This window comes from Oncorhynchus mykiss, chromosome 8, assembly GCF_057628025.1.
Source record: "Oncorhynchus mykiss isolate SJ-2025 chromosome 8, ASM5762802v1, whole genome shotgun sequence".
Lineage (NCBI taxonomy): Eukaryota > Metazoa > Chordata > Actinopteri > Salmoniformes > Salmonidae > Oncorhynchus > Oncorhynchus mykiss.
In genome coordinates, this window is record NC_143029.1 from 70,863,923 (window position 1) to 70,885,507 (window position 21,585).

At 42.6% G+C, this 21,585-nt stretch overlaps 1 protein-coding gene across 7 annotated transcripts in view; it reads left to right on the forward strand.

Annotated features, from left to right (window-relative positions):
* The window catches only part of LOC110530428 (tensin-3), a 77,180-nt gene that overhangs the window by 43,673 nt on the left and 11,922 nt on the right, over positions 1-21,585 (forward strand). For all 7 annotated transcript variants that reach the window (XM_036986060.2, XM_036986059.2, XM_090182447.1 and 4 more), the window contains 7 exons: positions 5,417-5,580; positions 6,061-6,193; positions 6,321-6,404; positions 13,129-13,270; positions 14,292-14,887; positions 15,123-15,209; positions 15,426-15,557. In XM_036986060.2, coding sequence (XP_036841955.2) covers positions 5,417-5,580; positions 6,061-6,193; positions 6,321-6,404; positions 13,129-13,270; positions 14,292-14,887; positions 15,123-15,209; positions 15,426-15,557 — 1,338 coding nt within the window. The remainder of the gene's footprint in view (positions 1-5,416; positions 5,581-6,060; positions 6,194-6,320; positions 6,405-13,128; positions 13,271-14,291; positions 14,888-15,122; positions 15,210-15,425; positions 15,558-21,585) is intronic.

The window sequence follows — 21,585 nt, forward strand, 5'->3', positions numbered from 1 at the left end:
TTGGTTACTACATTATTCCATATGTGTTATTTCACAGTTTTGATGTCTTCACTATTCTACAATGTAGAAAATAGCAAAAATAAAGAAAAACCCTAGAATGAGTAGATGGGTCCAAATTTGAGATTTGTACTGTATAAGTACACAAGACTTGGAAAGGTACCTCTGTTATGCTAATGTTTTACATCTATGGGCAAAATCACAAATTGTATCTTGACAGACAGATATGCCTGCTGTAGCTATAGATAACACGTGTAGAGCAGCTGTATAGAAGACATACACAAACACTGGCACACTCATAAACACTCCACATAAAACTTTCTGAACATTACAAGCAAACTCACTCTACGACACAGCTACGACACAGTACAACTTAAGCCCAATTATAAATGCATGAATAGAGTTGTGATTTGACTCCTTTTCTTTGTTGAAATAGGCTAATTACTGTCGTACTTCAAATCAAATCAAAATGGATTTGTCACATGCTCCAAATACAATGGGATTAGACTTAACCGTGAAATGCTTGCTGACAAGCCCTTACCAACGATGCTGGGTAAAAAAAAATTATAAGAAAAGAACAACAGTTACACAAGAGGAATTAAATACACAAGAATGTAGCAATACATTCCAGATCAATGTGCAGAGGTATGAGGTATTTGAGGTAGATACAGTTATTTGCAAAAGTTTTCACCCCCCTTGGCATTTTGCCTATTTTGTTGCCTTACAACCTGGAATTAAAATATATTTTTTGAGGGTTTGTATCATTTGATTTACACAACATGCCTACCACTTTGAAGATGCAAAATATTTTTTATTGTGAAAAACGTGAAACAATATTAAAAAAAACAGATAACTGGAGCGTGCATAACCATTCACCCCCCCCCCCCCCCCCCCCAAAGTCAATACTTTGTAGAGCCACCTTCTGCAGTAATTACAGCTGCAAGTGTCTTGAGGTATGACTCAATAAGCTTGGCACATCTAGCCACTGGGATTTTTGCCCATTCTTCAAGGCAAAACTGCTCCAGCTCCTTCAAGATGGATGGGTTCCACTCGTGTACAGAAATCTTTAAGTCATACCACAGATTCTCAATTGGATTGAGGTCTGTGCTTTGACTAGACCATTCCAAGACATTTAAATGTCTCCCCTTAAACCACTCGAGTGTTGCTTTAGCAGTATGCTTAGGGTCATTTTCCCGCTGGAAGGTGAACCTCCGTCCCAGTCTCAAATCTCTGGAAGACTGAAACAGGTTTCCCTCAAGAATTTTCCTGTATTTAGCACCATCCATCAATCCTTAAATTCTGACCAGTTACCCAGTCCCTGCCGATGAAAAACAATGCTGCCACCGCCATGCTTCACTTTGGGGATGGTGTTCTCAGGGTGATAAGAGGTGTTGTGTTTGTGCCAGACATAGCATTTTCCTTGACGGCCAAAAAGCTCACTTTTAGTTTCTTATGACCAGAGTACCTTCTTCCATATGTTTGGGGAGTCTCCCACATGCCTTTTGGCAAACACCAAATGTGTTTGCTTATTTTTTTTCTTTAAGCAATGGCTTTTTTCTGGTCATTTCCGTAAAGCCCAGCTCTGCGGAGTATATGACTTAAAGTGGTCCTATGGACAGATACTCCAATCTCCACTGTGGAGCTTTACAGCACCTTCAGGGTTATCTTTGGTCTCTTTTTATCCTCTCTGATTAATACCCTCCTTGCCTGGTCTGTGAGTTTTGGTGGGCGGCCCTCTCTTGGCAGGTTTGTTGTGGTGCCATATTCTTTCCATTTTTTAATAATGGATTTAATGGTGCTTCGTGGGATGTTCAAAGTTTCAGATATTTTTTATAACCCATCGCTGATCAGTACTTCTCCACAACTTTGTACCTGACCTGTTTGGAGAGCTTCTTGGTCTTTATGGTGTCACTTGCTTGCTGGTGCCGCTTGCTTAGTGGTGTTGCAGACTCTGGGGCCTTTCAGAACAGGTGTATATATACTGAGATCATGTGACAGATCATGTAACACTTAGATTGCACACAGGTGGACTTTATTTAACTAATTATGTGACTTCTGAAGGTAATTGGTTGCACCAGATCTTATTTAGGGGCTTCATAGCAAAGGGGATGAATACATATAAATGCACCACTTTTTTTTTTTGCTGTTTTATAGAATTTTTTGAAACTACAGCAATTTGGACTATTTTGTGTTTGTCCATTACACGAAATCCAAATAAAAATCCATTCAAATGACAGATTGTAGGAAAAAGGACCAAGGGGGATGAATACTTTTGCAAGGCACTGTACGTACATGAAGGCAGGGTAATCTGACTAGGCAGCAGGATAGATAATAATAATAATAAGAGTAAAATAAAGAGTAGCAGCAGCAAATCACCTTTTTTACTTACGGGCCCTTCCCAACAATGCAGAAAGAAAGGAAATAGAGAAATAATACAACAACATTTACTGAGTGGATAACATAACCCTAACCCTTTTTTACTTACGGGCCCTTCCCAACAATGCAGAAAGAAAGGAAATAGAGAAATAATTCAACAACATTTACTGAGTGGATAACATAACCCTAACCCAAATCATGATATCATCCTTGGAACGTATGTTATGTCTCTACAAAGTGACGTCTCCCAAAAACAGAAAAAGATAGCAACACCCCAAAAATGACAGTGTTTACAAGCCAAAGGGCAATGAAGACATCCCACCAAACAGAGACAAACTTCCAGTCGAAGCTCGCATCCACTTCAAGACCCTGGTGCTTGCCTACGGAGCTGCAAGGGAAACTGTCCCTTCCTACCGTTAGGCTATGCTCAAACCCAACACCCCAACCTGAGCACTCCATTTTGCCACTTCTGGACTCTTGGCCCTCCCACCCCTACAGGGGTTCAGCTGCTGCACAGCCTAGTTAAATATCTTCTCTGTCCTGGCACCCTAATGGTGGAACAAGCTTTCTCCTAACGTCAGGACAGTGGAGGTTCTGCCCATCTTCTGAAAATGCCTGAAGCCCTACCTCTTCAAATAGTATCTTAAATAACCTACTAGTACTGACTTTGCTGATAACTACTTTGTTGATGGAAAATCTACTTACTACGACTGGTATGTGGTTGTCCCACCTAGCTATCTTGAGATGCATGCACAAATTGTAAGTCGCTCTGGATAAGAACATGTGCTAAATGTAAAGGTACAGGCATGCCGAGCCAAACTGAAATATACTGGTTTAGAAAAACAGACACACATTTAAAAAATAAAAATACTGACTAAGAAAAATATGCAAATGAAGTCCAAAATAACACACAATGACAGTCACAACAACCTACACGCACAAGCACACACCAACACACACACCTCCTCCGGCTGTGCCCTCAGAGAATGTGTGTGTGTGTGTGTGTGTGTGTGTGTGTGTGCGTGTGCATGTGTGTGTGTGTGTAATCATCCTGTGCATTAGTACAGTCGTGGCCAAAAGTTTTGAGAATGACACAAATATTCATTTTCACAAAGTCTGCTGCCTCAGTTTGTATGATGGCAATTTGCATATACTCCAGAATGTTATGAAGAGTGATCAGATGAATTGCAAATAATTGCAAAGTCTCTCTTTGCCATGCAAATGAACTGAATCCCCCAAAAACATTTGCAATGCATTTCACCCCTGCCAAAAAAGGACCAGCTGACATCATGTCAGTGATTCTCTCGTTAACACAGGTGTGAGTGTTGACAAGGACAAGGCTGGAGATCACTCTGTCATGCTGATTCAGTTCGAATAACAGACTGGAAGCTTCAAAGGGAGGGTGGTTGCTTGGAATCGTTGTTCTTCCTCTGTCAACCATGGTTACCTGCAAGGAAACACGTGCCGTCATCACTGCTTTGCACAAAAAGGGCTTCACAGGCAAGGATATTGCTGCCAGTATGATTGCAAATAAAACAACCATTAATCGAATCATCAAGAACTTCAAGGAGAGCGGTTCAATTGTTGTGAAGAAGGCTTCAGGGCACCCAAGAAAGTCCAGCAAGCGTCAGGACTGTCTCCTAAAGTTGATTCAGCTGTGGGATCGGGGAACCAGCAGTACAGAGCTTGCTCAGGAATGGCAGCAGGCAGGTATGAGTGCATCTGCACACACAGTGAGGCGACGACTTTTGGAGGATGGCCTGGTTTCAAGAACGGCAGAAAAGAAGCCACTTCTCTCCAGGAAAAACATCAGGGACAGACTGATATTCTGCAAAGGGTACAGGGATTGGACTGTTGAGGACTGGGGAAAGTAATTTTCTCTGATGAATCCCCTTTCCGATTGTTTGAGCCATCCGGAAAAAAGCGTGTCCGGAGATGACAAGGTGAGCGCTACCATCAGTCCTGTGTCATGCCAACAGTAAAGCATCCTGAGACCATTCATGTGTGGAGTTGCTTCTCAGCCAAGGGAGTGGGCTCACTCACAATTTTGCCTAAGAACACAGCCATTAATAAAGAATGGTACCAACACATCCTCCGAGAGCAACGTCTCCCAACCATTCAGGAACAGTTTGGTGATGAACAATGCCTTTTCCAGCATGATGGAGCACCTTGCCATAAGGCAAAAGCGATAACTAAGTGGCTCGGGGAACAAAACATCGATATTTTGGGTCCATGGCCAGGAAATTCCCCAGACCTTAATCCCATTGAGAACTTGTGGTCAATCCTCAAGAGGCGGGTGGACAAACAAAAACCCACAAATTCTGACAAACTCCAAGCATTGATTATGCAAGAATGGGCTGCCATCGGTGTGGCCCAGAAGTTAATTGACAGCATGCCTGGGCGGATTGCAGATGTCTTGTAAAAGAAGGGTCAACACTGCAAATATTGACTCTTTGCATCAACTTCATGTAATTGTCAATAAAAGCCTTTGACACTTATGACATGCTTGTAAATATACTTCAGTATTCCATAGTAACATCTGACAAAAATATCTAAAGACACTTAAGCAGCAAACTTTGTGGAAATTAATATTTGTGTCATTCTCAAAACTTTTGGCCACAACTGTACATCTCTACATTAACATTCCTCATGGCTATAGGATGACAGGGCTTTCTGGGAGGCCTTAAAATAGCACCCCGGTGCTGAGCGGAGGGTCACCCCAGGCCGTCACAAGTCTGCCCCCCACCTCAGCTGTCCACTCACAATGACACAGACACTAGTACTAAACTATACTCAATATTATTTCAGTTGAAGGTATTGGAGAGGTATAACAACTACTTGAGAGTGTAATCAAGAAGTTAGAGCCAGAAGTCTTTGGTATGATATTGCTTCACACATTGCATGTCACTAACATCGCTTAAAGGGTTGACATTCTTCAGAAGCATGTATTTCCTATAGACTTGAGGTGGTAGTGCTCTCTGGGTAGTTCAGCATCAATGGCAAGTTCTCACCCTCCGTTCTGTTTCTTTGTGTGTCTGAGCAGCCGTCCCGTCATCCATTGGTGATGTCAGAGTGGACGCCATGCAGAGTCTGAGTCGGCAGGTCAGTGATGTCACAGATCACCCAGGGTTCTGTGGCTCAGGTTGGGGTGTGCAGGAAGACTACAGGAGCACACGGACCTACTCACCCTGCGTACCTCACACACAGGTACCTGAACATACTGAAACCCTGACTCGCTGACTCCCAATGTCTGTCATTACCTTGTAGTTTAGAACAGACCATACAGAATATAGTACTACATAGAGCTATGGCTATATGGAACGCAAGCAGTAGAATCCGATTTTAAAAACTGATAAAAATACACCTTATGGAACAGCGGGGACTGTGAAGAGACACACACACAGGCACAGACACACATACACATGATAAGACACGCACTCTACCCACATGTACACATAGATGTTGTATTGTAAATATGTGATAGTTGAGTAGTGGTCTGAGGGAACACACTTAATGTGTTCCCTTTCACTTTGTGAAAAGTGTTATGAAATGTAATGTCATGTAATATTTTAAATGGCCTTGCTTGTCATGATGTGCACAATTAAGTGCTGTGTTTTGCTGTGTACCATTTTTGCTATGTAAAATGTTGTGATGTTCACGCATGTTTTTGCTGTGTGTGTGTTTCAGCATGGCATGCTAATTAGGAGTGACAGTGTGGACTACAGAGCTCAAGGTCCAGAGATGGACAGCGGAGTGGAGGCTGGTAGTGACATGACTCCTCCTACTCCTGCCTTCCCCATCTCTCCCCCTACACCTTATGGTAAGAGCCTCCTTCATTGTCTTGGGCCTCTTTTCAAAGGTGTGTGTGCGATTGCATATGATCGTGCTTGTGATCATTGCTGAATGACTGCATTCTAAACCTAATCTCTTCTTCTATCTTTCCACAGTGAAAAACATGCCGGAATTTCCTCACCTGAGGCAATCTCCATCTCCCAGCATGCAATCCTTTGGAGCTTACAGGATGGAGCAAGGTAGGTCATGGCTGTGTGTATCGCAGCACTAACATTCTCATGAATTAATTCTTCATTCAAGTGAAGTGAGATAAAAGTTGAAATATATTCCATAATTCAATGGTCTGGTAAGAGGAGGGGCGGCGGTGTGTGTCTATTTGTCAATAACAGCTGGTGCGCGATGTCCAATATTAAAGAAGTCTCGAGGTATTGCTCGCCTGAGGTAGAGTACTTAATGATAACCTGTAAACCATGCTATCTACCAAGAGAGTTATCATCTATATTATTTGTAGTTGTCTTTTTACCACCCCAGACCGATGCTGGCACTAAGACCACACTCAACGATCTATATAAGGCCATAAACAAACAAGAAAATGCTCATCCAGAAGCGGCGCTCCTAGCGGTCCGGGGACTTTAAAGCAGGCCATCTTAAATCCGTTTTACCTCATTTCTACCAGCAGTTCACATATGTAACCAGAGGAAAAAAAACTCACCTTTAGACCACCTTCACTCCACACACATAATTCTGCCTTAATTCTGACCATAATTTCTGCTTACAAGCAGAAACTAAAGTATGAAGGACCAGTGACTCACTCAATACGCTACAGGACTGTTTTGCTAGCACAGACTGGAATATGTTCCGGTGTTCATGCAATGGCATTGGGGAGTATACCACCTCAGTCACTGGCTTCATCAATAAGTGCATCGACGACATCATCCCCACGCTGACTATACATACATTTGCCAACCGGAAGCCATGGATTACAAGCAACATCTTCACCGAACTAAAGGCTTGAACCGCTGCTTTCATAAGTAGGCGCTACAGAGGGTAATGCGTACGGCCCAGTACATCACTGGGGCCACTCTTCCTGCCATCCAGGACCTATATACTAGACGGTGTCAGAGGGCCCAAAAAATTGGCAAAGACCCCAGTCATAAACTGTTCTCTCTGCTACTGCATGGCAAGCGGTATCGGAGCTCCAAGTCTAGGACAAAAAGGCTCCTTAACAGCTTCCACCTCCAAGCCATAAGACTGCTGAACAATTCATCAAATGGCCACCCCCCCCACCCCCTCCGCTGCTGCTCGCTGTTTGTTGTCCACGTATTCTCACTTTACCCCTACCTCCATGTACAAATTACCTCGACTGGCCTGTACCCCCACACATTGACTTGGTACCAGTACCCCCTGTATATAGCCTCGTTATTGGTATTTATTGTATTACTTTTATTTTTATTTACTTTAGTTTATTTAGTAAATATTTTCTTAACTCTATTTCTTTAACTGCATTTTTGGTTAAGGGCCTGTAACTAAGCATTTCACAGTAAGGTGTACACCTGTTGTATTCGGCGCATGTGACTAATACAATTTGATTTGATTACAGCAGTACTCAAAATATACTTTTTTTTTCAGAGTACAGAACAATCCATAGAAATACCACTAGTCTCTACATAAAGTGAATGGATATATTGAAATGTCAGGCCATTGTGAGGGGAATGTATCATGTGGCACTTGACCTTTGACAAAGCCATTTGATTGGAGGAGTCACACGATAGGACAGTGGAGCAATGGATTTGTGGTCTATGTAGGGAAGTGGAGACATTAGAAGTGAAGGAGTCTATTCCACTCATTCTCTCTCATCCTCCTCTCCCTCTTTACTTCATATCTCACTCTATTAAAGACAGAAAGTGAGTGTCAGAGAAAGAGAGTGAGTGAGAGAAATAGCTCTAGGAGACAGATCCCAGTGATGAGGGTTTGAATTCAAGTAAGTGGTTTACGTGTGTTCATTGTTCATCACTGCTTTTAACTATCATGAGAACTTCTCTCGGAATGTAATCGACCATAGTCCTTTAGGTGTACATTATGTTTATGTGTTTATATCTGGTTGTCTTTGTTTTTCCTGTGGTATTGCACCATTGCTGGTCACTTTTCCATAACGAATGTATGATCCCTGCCTGTAGTTGGGGATTTTGTGGTGGTTGGAGGCAGTGCACTAAACAAAGCCTTCTCATGGACTGCCTCCTTTCCCTGGGGGTTCCATACAAGTCTCTCTCCTCCCATGGTCGGTTTGGAGAACCTCTGTGTGGTTTCAGTACTGAAAAGAAACCGTTTTTTTATAGCACATAGTGGCGAAGCCTTGAATGACTAAAACAGTAAAACATGTTGTTTGTGCGTAGCCTTGTTGTGGTCTTAGATTTTTCTCAGTGGTGGAACACGCCCAGTTATAAATGTGGTTGTTCTCAGAGATTGGGATGTCTTGGTTTATCATCTACTGGCATACATCTTAAACCATTATTTTAGAGTATAGAGACATAATCAGACATGGCATAGGTCCCTTCTGTGGTTCCCTCCCTCTGAAACAAGTCATAAAGAGGGTTTTTGTTCCAAATCCAGTTGAGTAGTTGGCAGAGTTTTGCCATCCTGTTGTGGCTGTGGGTCATTGGTGAGGCATGACAGTGATGATATCAGAGGTTACACTCACACACACAAAGTGAGACTCATAGAGGTGACCTTCATGTTCATCTCTTTGTCCCTATTTGACCCCCACCAGCCTGTTGTCATGGTGATCTGTGTCAGAGGGGTTGTGGGAGTGACAGCACCCCCAGACTGATCTGTGGCCCCACTGTGCCCACTTTGCCCAAGCACGCACCGTGTATAGAATCACCGCATTCAGACATGCCATGTAACCATGGTTATGCAGGGTCGAGGAATCGGGGGGCTCAAAAACTATTTTCTTTCCCCGGTGAAAGTACCTCTGTGTCAAAAGAAGGGTCGAGGGACAAAAATAAACCAGTACCCCTCTCTCTCGTTTCGTTGTCTGCCTTGTCCTCCACATTCCCATAGAGGTAACTGGGAACCCATGGAAACATCAGTCAGTCACTGAGCTGTATGGAATCTGTGGACTGGAAACATGTGGTTTCAGGTTCTGGGGGCAGGCACATTTGTATTACATTTTTAATTCACCTTTATTTAACCAGGTAGGCCAGTTGAGAAAAAATTCTCATTTACAACTGCGACCTGGCAAAGATAAAGCAAAGCAGTGCGACAAAAACAACAACACAGAGTTACACATAAACAAATGTACACAATAGAAAAATCTATGTACAGTGTGTGCAAATATAGAAGAGTAGGGAGGTAAGGCGAAATAATTACAATTTAGCATTAACACTGGAGTGATAGATGTGCAGATGATGATGTGCAAGAGGTGCAAAGACCAAGAGGTAAGTAACAATAGGGGGATGAAGTAGTTGGGTGTGCTATTTACAGATTGGCTGTGTACAGGTTCAGTGATGGGTAAGCTGCTCTGACAGCTAATGCTTAAAGTTAGAGAGGGAGATATGACTCCAGCTTCAGAGATTTTTGCAATTCGTTCCAATCATTGGCAGCAGAGAACTGGAAGGAAAGTAGGCCAAAGGAAGTGTTGGCTTTGGTGATGACCAGTTAAATACCTGCTGGAGCGCGTGCTACGGGTGGGTTTTGCTATGGTGACCAGTGAACTGAGATAAGGTGGGGCTTTACCTAGCAAAGACCTATAGATGTCCTGGAGCCAGTGGGTTTGGCAACAAATATGTAGTGAGGGCCAGCCAACGAGAGCAAACAGGTCGCAGTGGTGGGTGGTATATGGGGCTTTGGTGACAAAACGGATGGCACTGTGATAGACTGCATCCAGTTTGCTGAATAGAGTGTTGGAGGCTATTTTGTGAATGATATTGCCAAAGTCAAGGATCGGTAGGATAGTCAGTTTTATGGTGAGGAAAGCACTTTTAATAGAGCAACCAGGTATCCTCTACTGATGGGATGAGGTCAATATCCTTACAGGATACCCGGCCCAATTCGATTAGAAAGGCCTGCTTGTTTAAGTGTTTTAGGGAGTGTTTGACAGTGATGAGGGGTGGTCGTTTGACCGCGTAGCCATTACGGACGCAGGCAATGAGGCAAAAATCGCTGAGATCCTGGTTGAAGACAGCAGAGGTGTATTTAGAGGGCAAGTTGGTCAGGATGATATCTAAGAGAGTGCCCATGGTTACGGATTTAGGGTTGTACCTGGTAGGTTCCTTGATAATTTGTGTGAGATTGAGGACATCTAGTTTAGATTGTAGGACGGCCGGGGTGTTAAGCATGTCCCAGTTTATGTCACCTAACAGTACAAACTCTGAAAGTAGAAATAGAATGAATAGAACGGGTGTTCCAATTGAAGTCAATGACGGCATAATGGCTGGAATGGCAGCCATTGCAGGTGAACCCATAAGAGCAAAGAAGAAAGTAAAAGCAGGAAGTTAAAGAAGGAAGTGTAGCCATCAATATGTGCTGTGATTTGTTGATTCAACTCAACTGACATTACAAAAAATGCATTCCATTGCATTAGCCACATCAGTTAACATCATTTGAATGAACATTGTACATTACCATGTTAATTACTGCATCACAATACCAGGAAGCCATTGCGAGTGTACCAATGAGTTTACCAGTCAAATTTCAATGGCTAGACACCTGTCAGGGTTTCCAGAGCTATGATTGATTAAATAAAAGCTTTACTCAATTATGTCTGGGGACTTTTAATTTCTGCTTGAATGAATTAGTCTGATTTGTTGACTCAGTGCCACTGCCTGCCAGGCAGCAGTAAGGCCTGCCAGGGAGAGTAATCTGCTCCGTACTGAACAGATCGATGAATGGCTGCTGTACTGTTGAGCTAGAAGCAGACTGACTTACTGACTGACTGACTGGAAAATTATTTAACTAACACCACTGCTGACTGCTCTGTTTGGTATTGGATGTATTCTATTATACTGCACCTGGGGTGAGAGCGCTTTTATTTGACTGAAATTATTAAGGTAATGAGTTTAGGCATTTTTGCCCAGTTTTTGTTCATGTGATATCCAGATGTTTTGGAGAAATTGAATCTGTATTTCTTTTGGAGTGTTGGTCAATAGACGGTCTGAAACAAGCAAATAAGAAAATGCTAATGTTAAATGAGGCAGTGTCAGAGGACGGCCCTAAAAATCTCCAAATGCTTATGTTACATGTGCAACCAGAGGAAAAAAACTCTAGGCCACCTTTACTCCACACACAGAGACACGTACAAAGCTCTCCCTCGCCCTCCATTTGGCAAATCTGACCATCACTCTATCCTCCTGATTCCTGCTTACAAGCAAAAACTAAAGCAGGAAGTACCAGTGACTCGCTCAATAGGGAAGTGGTCAGGTGTAGCAGATGCTAAGCTACAGGACTGTTTTGCTATCACATACTGGAACATGTTGAGGACTACACCACATCAGTCACTGGCTTCATCAATAAGTGCATCAATGACGTTGTCCCCACAGTGACCGTACATACATACACCAACCAGAAGCCATGGATTACAGGCAACATCCGCACTGAGCTAAAGGCTAGAGCTGTCACTTTCAAGGAGAAGGACTCTAACCCAGATGCTTATAAGAAATCCCGCTATGCCCTCCGACGAACCATCAGGCAAAGCGTCAATACAGGACTAAGATTGAATCCTACTACACTGGCTCCAAAGCTTGTCGGATGTGGCAGGACTGGCAAACTATTACAGACTACAAAGGGAAGCACAGCCACGGGCTTCCCAGTGACACAAGCCTACCAGATGAGCTAAATGACTTCTACTTCTGTAACCATGAAGTGCTTTGAAAGGCTGGTCATGGCTTACATCAACACCATTATCACAGAAACCCTAGACCCACCGCAATTTGCATACCGCCCCAACAGATCCACAGATGACGCAATCTCTATGGCACTCCACACTGCCCTTTCCCACCTGGACAAAAGGAACAACTACATGAGAATGCTATTCATTGACTACAGCTCAGCATTCACACCATAGTGCCTTTAAAGCTCATCATTAAGCTAAGGACCCTGGGACTACACACCTCCCTCTACAACTGGATCTTGGACTTCCTGACAGGCCGCCCCCAGGTGGTAAGGGTAGGTAACAACACATCTTCCACATTGATCCTCAACACGGGGGCCCCTCAGGGGTGCGTGCTCAGTCCCCTACTGTACTACCTGTTCACCCCTAATGTACTCCCTGTTCACACACCCTCCCTGTTCACTGCAAGGCCAAACACGACTCCAGCACTATCATTAAGTTTGCAGACGACACAACAGTGGTAGGCCTGATCATCGACAATGATGAGACATCCTATAAGATGGAGATCAGAGACCTGGCCGTGTGGTGCCAGAATAACAACCTCTCCCTCAACGTGATCAAGACAAAGGAGATGATTGTGGACTACAGAAAAAGGAGGGCCGAGCACGCCTCCATTCTCATCGACAGGGCTATAGTGGAGCAGGTTGAGAGCTTCCTGTTCCTTGGTGTCCACATCACGAACAAACTACCATGGTCCAAACACACCAAAACAGTTGTGAAGAGGGCACTACCATGCCTATTCCCCCTCAGGAGACTGAACAGATTTGTTATGGGTCCTCAGTCCTCAGATCCTCAAAAATGTCTACATCTGAACAATCAAGAGCATCCTGAATGGTTGCATCACCGCCTGGTATAGCAAACTCCTTAAGAAGAGCTAATCAAATGGCTACCCGGACTATTTGTTATTTTTCTATTTTCTTCTTTCTTCTGCATTGTTGGTTAAGGGCTTGTAAGTAAGAATTTCATGGTTGTATTCAGCGTATGTGAAATATGTTTAGTGCATTCTAGCCCTAGTCCTTGAATGTATTTATCCAATATGTGTCATTTGTCATGTATGCCCTCTCACACCCCCACAGAGCCTCACGGTTACTTAGAGATGATTGGTCACCTTCCCCAGTCCATAGATGAGGGCCTACCAGACTCCTCCTCCAGCAGCCATAGGTCCTTCGGCTCCTCTCGCTCTGCCTTCACAAGTGGGACGCTCCAACGGACAGACAGGTATAGCCAATCACAAACAAGCCTTTCACATAATTATTGGAAGCCTAGCTCATGTTTATTCAAAGGTAATTTCTTGCAATTTACTGTAGTAGATGGTTATGGACCCAATCACAGATTTTTATATATACTGAAGAAAAATATAAATGCAACATGTAAAGCATTGGTCCCATCTTTCATGAGCTGAAATAAAGATCCAAGAAATTTTCCACATGCACAAAAAGCATATTTCTCTAAAATTTTGGACACAAATTTGTTTACATCCCTGTTAGTCAGCATTTCCCTTTTGCCAAGATAATCGATCCATCTGACAGGTGTGGCATATTAAGAAGCTGATTAAACAGCATGATCATTACACAGGTGCTTCTTGTACCGGGGACAATAAAAGGCCACTCTAAAATGTGCAGTTCTGTCACATAACACAATGCCACGTCTCAAGTTTTGAGGGAGTGTGCAATTGGCATGCTGTTCGCAGGAACGTCCACCAGAGCTGTTGCCAGATAATTTTATGTTCATTTCTCTACCATAAGCCACCTCCAACATCATTTTAGAGAATTTGGCAGTACATCCAACCGGCCTCACAACTGCAGACCATGTGTAACCATGCCAGCCCAGGACCTACACATTTGGCTTCTTCTCCTGCGGGATATTCTGAGACCAGCCACTAGGGCAGCTGATGAAACTGAGGAGTACTTCTGTCTGTGATAAAGCCCTTTTGTAGGGAAAAACTCATTCTGATTGGCTGGGCCTGGCTACCAAATGGGTGGGCCTATGGCCTCCCCTGCCCAGTCATGTGAAATCCATAAATTAGGGCCTAATTTATTTATTTAAATTGATTGATTTCCTTATATGAACTGTAACTCAGTAAAATCATTGAAATTGTGGCATGTTGTGTTTATATTTTTGTTCAGTATAATTATGGTTATAGGCTACATGTTCTGAAAATACGTTATGGTCATACAGTTTGATTATAGTTGTGTTTTTGATTATCTTCTAATTTTGGTGTTCTTCCTCGTTTCTCCAGCCCCTCCATGGGTCAGCCCTGGCCAGAGGACAGAGCCCTCCTGAGCCGCCACGCCTCCCTCAGCACCTGCCCCACCCCCAGGCACCCCCCTCCCCACTCCATGTCCCTGGACTACGGACACCACTCCCCTCCCATGCACCCCCACCCAGCCCCCAACGCCCACAGCTCCCCCCGGGGAAGCCAACGGAGCCACATGGCCCGCTATGCCCTCACCCACAGCCCCGCACACAGCTTTGATGAGCAGGACGACTCAGGCCTGGGGAGCTACGGCACCGCCGACTGCCCAGTCTCTGCCTCTCCTCTTCTGGGGAACGGAGGCATGGAGAGGGGCATGTTGATGTCTGGTTCCATGGACCAGCAGGGCACCATCCGGACCCAGCAGCACCAGCAGCTCCAGGCCCAGGGGGCCTTGCCTCCGCTGCTGCCCGAGAAGAGGAGGGCGTCAGACGGGGAGCACTCCCTGGGCACGGCCTCCCCAGCCCCCAGCGGGTTCTCCAGCCCACACAGCGGGAGCTCCCTCAGTATCCCCTTCCCCAATGTCCTGCCTGACCTCTCAGCCTCTGCACAGATGCCGGGCACTGCCTCACCTCTGCCAGGTAACCCTCTAGCTAGCACAGTCAATAGCCAATCACTTATATGAGCCAATGGCTTGGGTTGGTGCAATACTTTAAAGAAGGTAATCAGTACTGTATCCTTTAGGTACTGCCCTGTGAGTGTTCTCTGTCAATTTGGATTTGCCACATATGGATGTCTTTTAAACTTAGTGTTTGAATTCCTGACGTCTTTGTGCATTGGCTAACCTCTGGTCTGTTTGTGATACTGTATTTCCAGATGTCCTGGCCATCAAGCAGGTGACTGTAAAATTTGTGCAAGACACATCAAAATTCTGGTACAAGCCTGATATCTCCAGGGACCAAGGTAAAAACATGAGGAAATACTTGTCTTGTCTACCAACTGTATTTTGTCTGCTGAATTTCCATGAAGCTCTTCAGCATGTTGAAAGTGATTTTGTCCAGTTTTAGCAGAGGCTCCAATTTGCAAACTCCTCCATGACACCATTGTTAAAATATCTTCCTCCTCTCCTCCTTTACTCCTTTACTCTATACTCCTCTTCTCCTCCTCTCCTCCTCTCAGCTATCTCAGTCCTGAAGGACAAAGAGCCTGGGTGTTTCATTGTACGCGACAGCCACTCCTTCAGAGGTGCCTATGGGCTGGCCATGAAGGTGGCCACACCCCCTCCCTCAGTCCTGCAGCAGACCAAGAGAGGTAGGCATTGGCTGAAATATATAAATGGGCGGAACTTTGGTTCGACTCAAAGCGGTGCCTGTTTGATGTAGGAAATGGGAGTAGGATGATGATTGACGAAGCACATATATGCTGACCTAAGTCCGTTTTGTGTTCACCCATGGTCATCATTAGAATTGTTGGAGAATAAGCTGATCCTAGATCTGTGCCTACAGGCAGGTTCCACCCTAGTTCCAGAACCTTTCAGTAGAACAGGGGTATCATGGAATGAGCCAACTGAGAGGCAGCATCCTGGGAATCTAACAATAACAATCACCATAAAAGCCCTCTACTATTACACCCCTATGACCTTACTTCCATGGAGGGAACATGATAGTCACCTCTCTACCCCTCTCTCTACAACTCCTAGCTCTGGGTCTCTCTTCTGGGCAGTATCATGATAGAGCCAAGCAGCCCTTCTCTTTGCCAACTAGTCTTAGATGTGGCAGCTAGTGTTTCAAGACAAACAATAGACATGCTGTCTTTATAAACTTGCACAGATTTCAGGACTTTCTCCAGAGATACTTGTTGCCTTACTTTACTTGACATATGGCCGCTGAAAAAAAAACAGCATAAACCAGCTTAGGCTGGTGACCAGCCTTCATTGTGTTTTCAATGGTTACCAGATTTTGTTGTGTTTTGGCGGGTGACCAGTCTTCACTGTGTTTTTGCTGGTAACCAGACTTTGCTGTGTCTGCTGGTGACTAGCATTTTCTGTTTTTTTGCTGGTGACCAGCCTTTGCTGTGTTTTGGACACATAAGCTGGTCACCAGCATACCAGCATATGCTGGTCACCCGCAAAACCAGCATCAAATCACATTATTCTGGCTTGCAAAGTGATGTCTAATTCCTATTGGAATCCAGCCTGACTGGGGATATCCAAAAATGTTAACTTTTATTCACACAATCTGCAATCAAAATGACTGCCAGGGTTACAATTTCAGTAACAGGTGCATTAAGTCCAACTAACAGATTGGATTAGTTTATAAATTGTACTCTATTTATCTTCGTGTAGTATGAAAGTTGAGATAAATACAAGTGTGTAAATGTCTAGTAGTTATGTCTAGATTTGTTTTAAAGCCCTGGATAGGCCACATACGCTATAAACAGGGTCCCTGTAAGACCACAATTGCTTTGCAGCATGTTCAGGATTTCTTTAAAAAGTGAGTCAGTATACCATTTGAATAAACTAGATATCCTAAATAGTGTTGTGTTTACATTTTCTCAAAGTCAGCCAGACAAGAGTAGGCTTACCTATAGGTGAGTATGGGTGACAGTGACTGATCAATTGTTTAATTCCATAAAGGTTTTATCCGAGCAAGGGTTCAACATCATTCCTGAAGTCAAATATATCTACAGGTCTACACAATATGTGCAGGGTAATGTTCATGAATGTGTTGGAGCATTAACCAACCCTAACACCGAACATTACCATAACCACATGTTTTCAGTAAAAGACACACGAAACGTGTTCTTAAGTTATTCACTATTTTGTTTATATCGCTTATGAGACTGGACATGGAATGGAAAGAGGTCAACAGAAGAATCCCCGAGCTTGGCAAATTAGAAAAACAAGATACCCAACTTTGACTCAAAACGCAATTAGGCTTCTTCCTGTAGCTTAGAACACGACACTTTTCCATTGACTTCTGCAAGAATCTTCATTGCGCACACGCGAATTACAGGAAGTAATGTAATCGCTAATTTGAGTCTCTTGGTAGATTACCGTCTCTGATTCAAGTTTCTCCAGTGATAAAGTTGTACATTTTCTGTGACAAAAAGAAATGAGAGGATTTCATATTATACATGTCAGACACATAGTGTTCTATAATATACTTCAATCTGAATGTTTTGTTCACATAATGAGCCTTATGTCCCCGCTTCATCCTTTTCTTAAATGTTTTTCTTTTCTTTTTTGTCTTTTTTTAATTGAATATCCAAAACATACAATTTGCTTGCAACAACTACACCACACCAGTCATCCAACAGACTCCTATTCAGTGCGATACACAGAAGCATCTAGGGTCAATGCCCTGCTCAAGGGCACGACGACAGATCTCCCACAAGGACAAAAAAAAAATGGGGATGCAAACCCTCCAGGATCCTCCTACAGTTCCCCATAGCTGTCCATCAACCATCCAAGACCCCTCCCACAGTCACCCCCCTAAGAAAAAAACAAGAAAATATCTGTTTTTTTTTATTCCATTCCCCACCCCCAAGAACCCCCCTCCCCCAATGCACCAACAACCAAGAAAATGAACTCATAAGATATGTGCGTGTTCTTGTATGTGTGTATTTGAATAAAAGTGTGTTTATATGCATGTTTACAAACTTCCTAATCCTAATCCTTTTCTTTAGGCTAATATACACAGGCTACAATAGTGTTTTATAAAATGTTACTAACATTATAGAAATAACCACACATTCTAGCTATACCAATAACACCAGTAATCAGTGCACATATCCAATGTTGCTACTTGCAAGTAATTTCCAGCAGCAGTAAGGCCATCCCTTTCTTGCTCGTGTGCGTCTTCTGCTAAAACAAGTCCACATGCTGAACAGCAACTAGCCATGTTGGAGTCCATTTCAGTGGGGGATGGGCAATGTACAGTGCATTCGGAAAGTACTCAGACCCCTTCACCTTTTCCACATTTTGTTACGTTACAAAGTTATTCTAAAATTAATTAAATTACCTTTTCCCTCATCAATCTACACACAATACCCCATATTGATAAAACGAAAACAGGTTTTTTGACATTTTTGCAAATGTATTTAAAATAAAAAACATAAATACCTTATTCAGACCCTTTGCTATGAGCCTCGAAATTGAGCTCAGGTGCATCCTGATTCCATTGATCATCCTTGCGATGTTTCTACAACTTGTCTATATAAAGGCACACACCTGTCTATATAAGGTCCAACAGTTGACAATGCATGTCAGCAAAAACCAAGCCGTGAGATCAAAGGAATTGTCTGTAGCATTCTGCAGCATTGAAGGTCCAAAAGAACACAGTGGCTTCCATCATTCATACATGAGAAGTTTGGTTGCAACAAGACTCTTCCTAGAGCTGGTCACCCGGCCAAACTGAAAAAATCGGGGGAGAAGGGCCTTGGTCAAGGAGGTGACTAAGAACCCGATGGTCACTCTGACAGAGCTCCAGAGTTTCTCTATGGAGATGGGAGAACCTTCCAGAAGGACAACCATCTCTGCAGCACTCCATCAATCAGGTCTTTATGGTAGAGTGGCCAGATGGAAGACACTCCTCAGTAAAAGGCACATGACAGCCCACTTGGAGTTTGCCAAAAGAGCACCTAAAGACTTTTGGACCATGAGAAACAAGATTCTCTGGTCTGGTGAAACCAAGATTGAACTCCTCGGCCTGAATGCCAAGCATCATGTCTGGAGGAAACCTGGCACCGTCCCTATCTGTGAAGCATGGGGGTAGCAGCATCATGCTGTGGGGATGTTTTTCCGCGACAGGGACTGGGAGGCTAGTCAGGATCCAATTGTTTACCAGATCGACACAAAAGTTCAGTGCACCGGTAGATCACGTGTGCCTTACATGCAAGCCGCGCACAAACAATTTGTTGTCTGGGGGGGCAACCTCCTTGGACAATGTTTTTTTTTTTGTAATTGATCCTTTAGTTTTTTTGCCATGGGGGAGAAAGACGAATTTGCAGTTTTATAGCTAATCTCAGGCTATTTACACATTTTACCATGAGGCTGAGAAAATATTGCAGTTTTAAAGCAAATTTCCTGTAGTAATAAAAAACATTTAATATTTTTCCTGTAGAACAGGAGAAATTATGAGACAAGATAAAGTTGCCTGGTTTCAGGATCAGTTATCTTATTAATAGAATGTAATAAACATATTTTTTCCAAAAGAAAAAAGGGTCAATTATCTGGTTCATAACAATGCTTGGTAGAAAAATGTACATTCACATACTTTCATATCCTTTGTTCAGTCTCTTGACAGTACATATACAGAGCCTTCAGAAAGTATTCACACCCCTTTATTTTTTCATTTTGTTGCATTACAGCCTGAATTTAAAATGGATTACCTTGAGATTGTTTTTGGTCACTGGGCTACACACAATACCCCATAATGTCAAAGTAGAATAATGTATATATGTATATATATATATTTTTTTTTTTACAAAATAATTAAAAATGGAAAGCTAAAATATCTTGAGTCAATAAGTATTTAACCCCTGTGTTATGTAAAACCTAAATCAGTTCAGGATAAAGATTTGCTTAACAAGTCACATATTAAGTTGCATGGACTCTGTGTGCAATGATAGTGTTTAACGTGAGTTTTAAAGGACTATTTCATCTCTGTACCCCACACATGCAATTATCTGTAAGGTCCCTCAGTTGAGCAGTGAATTTCAAATACAGATTTAACCACAAAGACCAGGGAGGTTTTCCAATGCCTCGCAAAGAAGGGCACTTATTGGTAACAGACATTGAATATCCCTTTGAGCATGGTGACGTTATTATTTACACTTTGCATGGTGTATCAATACACTACACCCAGTCACTACAAAGATACAGGCATCCTTCCTAACTCAGTTGCCGGAGAGGAAGGAAACTGCTCAGGGATTTCACCATGAGGCCAATGGTGACTTTTAAAAAGTTACAGAGTTTAATGGCTGTGATAGGAGAAAACTGAGGATGGAGCAACAGTATTGTAGTTACTCCACAGTTACTACACCAGTGGTGTAAAGTACTTAGGTAAAAATAAAAATAAATTGTGCCATCTGGTTTGCTTCATTTAAGGAATTTGAAATGGTTTATACTTTTACTTTTGATACTTGATTATATTTAAAACCAAATACTGTTAGACTCTTACTCAAGTAATATTTTACTGGGTGACTTTCACATTTTATATTAAGGTACCTTTACTTTCACTTAAGTATGACAATTGAGTACTTTTTCCACCAGTGGTGAAAACAAGGAAGCCTGTACAGAATAAAAAATATTACAAAACATGCATCCTGTTTGCAACAAGGCACTAAAGTAATACTTTTTTTTGTGCTGAATACAACGTTTTATGTTTGCGAGAAATCCAGTACATCACATTACTGAGTACCACTCTCCATATTTTAAAGCATAGTGGTAGCTGCATCATGTTATGGGTATGCTTGTAATCGTTAAGGACTGGGGAGTTTTTCCAAGATAAATAAACAGAACGGTGCTAAGCACAGGCAAAACCGTTGAGGAAAAGCTGCTTTCCAACAGACACCGGGAGATTAATTCACCTTTCAGCAGGGCCAAATCTACACTGGAGCTGCTCAGCAATAAGACACCAATAAGACAGTAAAGGCTCCTGAGTGGCCGAGTTACAGAGTTACAGACTTGAAAATGGTTGTCTAGCAATGATCAACAACCAATTTGACAGAGCTTGGAGAATTCTGAAAATAATGTGCACATGTTGCACAATTCTGGTGTGGAAAGCTCTTAGAGACTTCATCCACTTTGAATTCAGGCTTTAACATAACAAAATGTGGAGTAATTCGAGGGCTATGAATACTTTCTGAAGGCACTAATTAATTGCAATTCAACTAATTAGTATCTGTACCAAAATAAAGGCAATTCACTCACAAGTAGTGCAAAAGGTATGCTATCTACCATGTAAAACCATAAAATTGTATGTATGTTTGTCCAACACATCTCAACAGTGTAAACATAAATGTTCCCCGATAGTACACAATCGACCACAATAACTCCCACTAGCCTTGTTACAGCTAATAGTAAAATACATGAACGGCTAAGCATAAATTATCAATAAGTGTAAAAACAAAAAAACAATATGTACCATAAACTTTTTGGAAAATGTAACATTTATCTCGACATGTAATACCTGTTAGGTTTATGTACTCTTGTTTGTATATTTCTGTTTTTGTATTTGTTGTATTGTTCATAATAATAATAATTTTAAAAAGCTATGGCTAAACTAGCATTTAGCGTAAGGCTAGGCTAGCTAGTGAGCTTTCTAAAACAAATAAC